This window comes from Nestor notabilis, unplaced genomic scaffold (genome assembly GCF_000696875.1).
Source record: "Nestor notabilis isolate BGI_N333 unplaced genomic scaffold, ASM69687v1 scaffold16716, whole genome shotgun sequence".
Classification (NCBI taxonomy): Eukaryota; Metazoa; Chordata; class Aves; order Psittaciformes; family Psittacidae; genus Nestor; species Nestor notabilis.
The window spans coordinates 341-5,235 of NW_009934396.1; the positions used below are offsets into that span (position 1 = coordinate 341).

A 4,895-nucleotide genomic window follows, 5' to 3' on the forward strand; every position below is an offset into this window, starting at 1 on the left:
CGGGTTGAACACGTCTCTGTGTCAGTGCAGATTGGGAACACGCGCTATGTCAGAGTGTCCTGCTTCAAGGGGAAGGTCCTTGTGGACATCAGGGAGTTCTACGCTGACAAGGATGGAGACATGAAGCCGGGGAGGAAAGGTACTGGTGATGTTTTGGGTGTTTTCCCTTGGTTTATAATGGTGGAGCTGTGCTTGGCAGGGAGAGCCCCCCAGAAGTAAATCCACTCCTCCCAGTTGAGGTGGGGACAGGAAGGAGAAGACCCTTCTAGGTCCCAGCCAGGACACTCCAGTGCTGCTGTGCTAAGTGTTCCTTATCCTTTAGGCATGTGCTATAGAGGCACCACTACCTGAGTGGGTGATGGAAGTGAAGGGAAGACACGTTTTCCTCTGGAGCTGAGGAGTTAAGGCTCAACTTAGGCCTTTGACACTTGCCTCGTAGCTCTCAGGCCCTGGGCTCTCTTTGCCTGTCCTGGGTGTTGTGCCCAATAGAGATTGGGTTGACGTGGGCTTTCCTGAGGAACCTTTTGGTCCTTGCTAGAGGTTTGCGTGTCAGGGCAGGCAAACCTGCTTCAGCTTAGTTTGCTTCATACCCACTGAGCGTGGTTTTCCTTCCAGAAATGAGTTTCCTTCGGAGAAGTTACAAGTCTAAATTGCTCCCTTAGAGGGAACTGTGTAGCCTCTCATGCAAATGGGAAGCAAAGCCCTCCAGCTCTTCTGTGCCGTTGGGAGCAGGGAAGGAAAGGAGCCTTGTGGACTCCTTCCAAGCTGGGAAAAGCACACCCACGATGTAAGACACAAGATCTGTCAGTTAAAACAGAGATGATGAGGAAATGGTGCTTTTCAGTGAAATATTGCCTCTGCTTTCGCAAGAGCTCTTGGGCCCTGATCTTTATCTAGAGAATTTAATAAAGCTCTGACCCCACTTCTTTCATGTGATTCTTAACCAAGCCAAAAGGAACACGTTGACATCTGGCTGGAACACACACAGCAGCATTCCACTGCTGCATTGGCTTTGTATAGGAGAGGGACAGCACATCAAGGTCTCTGCTGGACCTCCGGAGGAGCCAGTTCTTCTCTAGTGTTTGAGCCACAGGAGTGATTTCTGGTTAGCAGCCTATTTAAACAGAGCTGGAGTTGGCATTGTTTCCCTTGGGCAGTTGAAAGGAAACTGGTGCTCACCCCCTGCCTCCTCTGAAGCCTCTCCTGCTCTCTCTAGGGATTGCTCTGTCTGCAGACCAGTGGAACCAGCTGAAGGAGATCATCCCCGAGGTCGATGCTGCAGTGAAGAAGCTCTAACGTGAAGAACCTTGGACACTTTCAATCTCTTTCCTTTCCCTTAAGTGCACTGAGAAGTATAAAGGCAAAGATTCCCACCCGGAGCCTTCCCCTCACCCACTGGGTTCCTCCCCGCGGTGGTGGTCATGCTGAAAACACTCTTCTGTTTCCAAGGAGTAGCTTGTGATGAGCACTGGGAACCAGCACCAGTGCTTGAAGTGAGGCTTGAGCACGTCTGATCTCAAGCAGACCCGAGACCTGTGCTGCTGAGGGACACGAGGTGTGGATGGCTTCAGCCTTGTGGGATGCTTTACCTGCTACTGTCTTGCACTGTGTTGGGTGCTCAGCAAGATGGGTTGTCCACCTCACGCTGGCATCCTCTGTGTTTCTTCCACGTGTCATTCAGCCTTTCTGGGTGAAGAAAGGCATTAGTGTACTTCAGCAACTGGTTTGGCTGTCGAGGGTGAAGGTACACACAATAAAGGTGCTTGCATTATCAAAAGGCCAGGGTGGTGTCTCGCAGCCTGGCACCTCAGCTCCTTGTTTCAGGCACCCTTCCTTGCAGGCTGCTGTTGGGTTTCCCTTTCAGAAGGAAGAGGGTTTGTTCTCATGCCATGTTCCCAATAATCCTGCTGGACAGAAGCAGCCAACAGGGGTGCTCCAGGTCATGGGAAGGGCGAGGGAGAACGTGAATCATTCCAGGGAACCGGTGATGAGGAGACCTATTAAATAGAGGGGAAATTAAAGGCCTAAGGAGGAAAAGGAACATTCCTTTCCCTGTGGCAGAGAAAAATGACAAGCTCTGGGAGGAGAGGAGGGAGGCTATTTTGTGCCTGAGCTCTAAATGGATCCCACTCTGGGCTCAGCTGCAGCCTTCCTCAGCAAGACTTTTCCAGACTCTTCAACAGCTTGCGTCTTCCATCTATTTTTGGGTTCTCTCTTGCCCTGGTTTCCATAGTATCCGAATGCTTCATGCTCTTAAATATATCTGACACTTGCAACACCTTGGTGAAGTAGGAGGTACCCAGGCCCTTGCTCTGTGGAGGTGCTGGGGCTGTGTGGAAGATGTGGGGTGGAGCAGTGAGTTGAAGTTAGGCTTTCCTGAAGGCTGGATTTGTCCCTGCGCTCGGGATAGCAGGAAAAAATCATCTGTCCTCATAGAACTGCCTCTTCAAGCCAGTTCTGGAGAGAGCTCAGCACTGTAGCTGCTCGGTGGAGATGGGTAGGGTTGGTGGCTGAGGTGTTCTCCTCTCGCTTGGTGTTCTGCTACTCTCTACCTCTTCCTCTCAAGTCCCAGAGCCAGGTTGCTCATGCTTGAAAGCTTCCTGTGGGATACCTATGTCTTGGTGTTCAGGCACTGAAGGGAATGGGAAGATAAAAAGCAAGAGAAGATGGTGAAGAGGAGAGAGGATGGAAGCTTCTAGCAATGGATCTCCCCTGCACAGGGAGGGTGTTTTCCCCTGGAGCTGTTCATCTGCCTGGCTTGGAGCACTTTGCTCCACACCCTTTTGCTCCAGACCAGAAGCAATCACGTTACAGGAATGAACTTTTATCTTCTTGAGACAGGATATTGTTGCTTGGGGTTTTCTCTGCCAGGGCTGTTGTAACTCGGCCTTTGGCTCTTGGGGAGCAGATAGGGAAGGGAAGGCAGCTTGTTTTGAAGGATCCTTGAATGATTTCCCCCCTCCTCTCTATTTCTCTGGGCTGTTGGTTGGATTTCTGTCTCCTAGGTGATGCGGAGATGCAGAGCTCTAGCTTGGCTTTTGTCCTTTCCTCCATGCCTTTCGGAGCTGGAAGGAAAGGGCAAGCACTCCAAACGCAACGTGTAGCTTTGCTGTCCCTCTGTCCCCTGTCGGAGCCCTTCTCTGCTGGACTGGATGTTCCTCACCTTCCTCTTAAGCTGCCCCTGTCTAAATCCAAACACTCACGTGCCACAAGCAGCAGAGATGTGCTTTTCTCTTGGGGTTTTTCACTAGCAAATCTCGCCCTGCAGAGGAGAATCCTGGGCACAAAATGTGCTTTTCCTTTAGCAGCTCTTTTGCTGGAGCAGCACCTCAGGTTTGGGCTGAACCTGGCCCTTCATCCTTTGGGAATGGTGCATCTGAGCCCTACTGTGCCCCTTCCAGCTCTCCCTTGCAGCCTTCTCAGTGTCAAATGCAAAGGTGACCTGTCAGGTCCCTTCTTCACCCTCTCTTGGTGCCGTGACTATCCTTTATCTACCCCTTAACCCTGTTGCTGTGGTGTGTAAATCTCTGCCTGGCTCTGAGTTCTTCCCAGGCCCAGCAGTTCTAATTCCCGTTTACCAGCAGGATTTTCAGGTCTGTTTCTCTCTGCTGCAACCAGAGTGATTATAAAATGTCTACTCATGGGCTCCAAAAGCTCCTGGATGTACCTTTCCTTCTCAACAGGCATTTTCTACCTGAGGCACTGGGTCCCTCGAGCTCTAACCTAAGCCTGGAGCAGCTTGTGCTGCAGGACCTGACAGGGAAAAGCAGGCTGGGCATGGAAAGGTGCTTGGAAACATGACTTGCTAAGGCGTGATTCATCCAAGGTGAGAGCTTTGCTGCTGTTGTGATCAAGGTTTCTTGGCTTGGAGGTTGTCTGAGCTCTTTGGAGCTGCTGAAAACAAGAGCAGCTTGACCCGTCGTGGGCTTCCCAGCGGCTGTGTCCAGATGGATGGCAGGACCCTGGCAGTGGCTGCAGGAGATGTGAACCACTCTGACCAGTGTGAGGAGTTCCTTGGGGTTATTAGGGTGAGTTTCAGGAGTGCTCCCACCCTCGGACACAAGGCAGCTCCACAGCAAGAGGCTGAGACCCCTGCAATGGCCCCGAGGTTAAGGCCAGGCACTGAGGGCCTTTGTGAGGCTGTTTCAGTGACAATCCCAGCTCACATCCCAGGCTCCAGCCCCTGCTGGCGCTCAGGAAGCGTTCAAGACCAGGTTGGACCCGTGTTCTGGCAGCTCCCTGTGCAGGTGGGGACAATGGAAGAGGAAGAGTACAGAGCTGGAGCTTGGAGAAGGGTTGGGATTCTCTCCAGAGCACAAGAGAGGAAGGGATGCTCCCTGCTGAGGGCCAGCATGTTCCTCTGGTTCTGCAGAGCCATCCCTAACCCTGGGCATGACTTCAGCCTCGTTGTTGCTCATACTTGAGCAGTGCTCTCTGTTCCTTTCATTTCTCCTTGGGATTGGGATCCCCCTGCTTCCCCAACCCCTTTTCCCTAACCTTCCTTGCACATTTCAGCACTGAAACCTGCTGCGGTACATCCCATTGCAGGGGTAAAACCAAGCCCAGCAGAGCCAGGTGGTGTCGGTCCATGTGGGATACTGTGGGGAGAGGGCAGGGAGGAGGGTGGCACTCGGGGAGGGCAGGCAGCCCCATCGGGAGCGTGGAGCTGCTGCTGCTGCTGCCCTGGCTGTGGGTGGACACCGTGTGCCGCCTGCCTCCATCTGCCTGCAGCATCCAGGGCAAGAGCAGTGCGAGATGGCAGAATCGCACTGACTGCAAAGCATGCAGCAAGCACGCATCCTCCCGGCTCCAGGAGGGCATCCATCCATCCATCCATCCATCCATCCATCCATCCATCCATCCATCCATCCTCCGGGCCAGGATGCCAGGCTGCC

At 52.9% G+C, this 4,895-nt stretch overlaps 1 protein-coding gene across 1 annotated transcript in view; it reads left to right on the forward strand.

The window, feature by feature from the left end:
• The window catches only part of LOC104407918 (activated RNA polymerase II transcriptional coactivator p15-like), a gene marked incomplete at its 5' end in the record, with an annotated part of 1,572 nt that extends 276 nt beyond the window's left edge, over positions 1-1,296 (forward strand). The window contains 2 exons of the mRNA XM_010017328.1: positions 31-139; positions 1,217-1,296. Of these exons, the coding sequence (XP_010015630.1) occupies positions 31-139; positions 1,217-1,296 (189 nt within the window). The remainder of the gene's footprint in view (positions 1-30; positions 140-1,216) is intronic.
• Between the last annotated feature and the right edge of the window lie 3,599 nt (positions 1,297-4,895).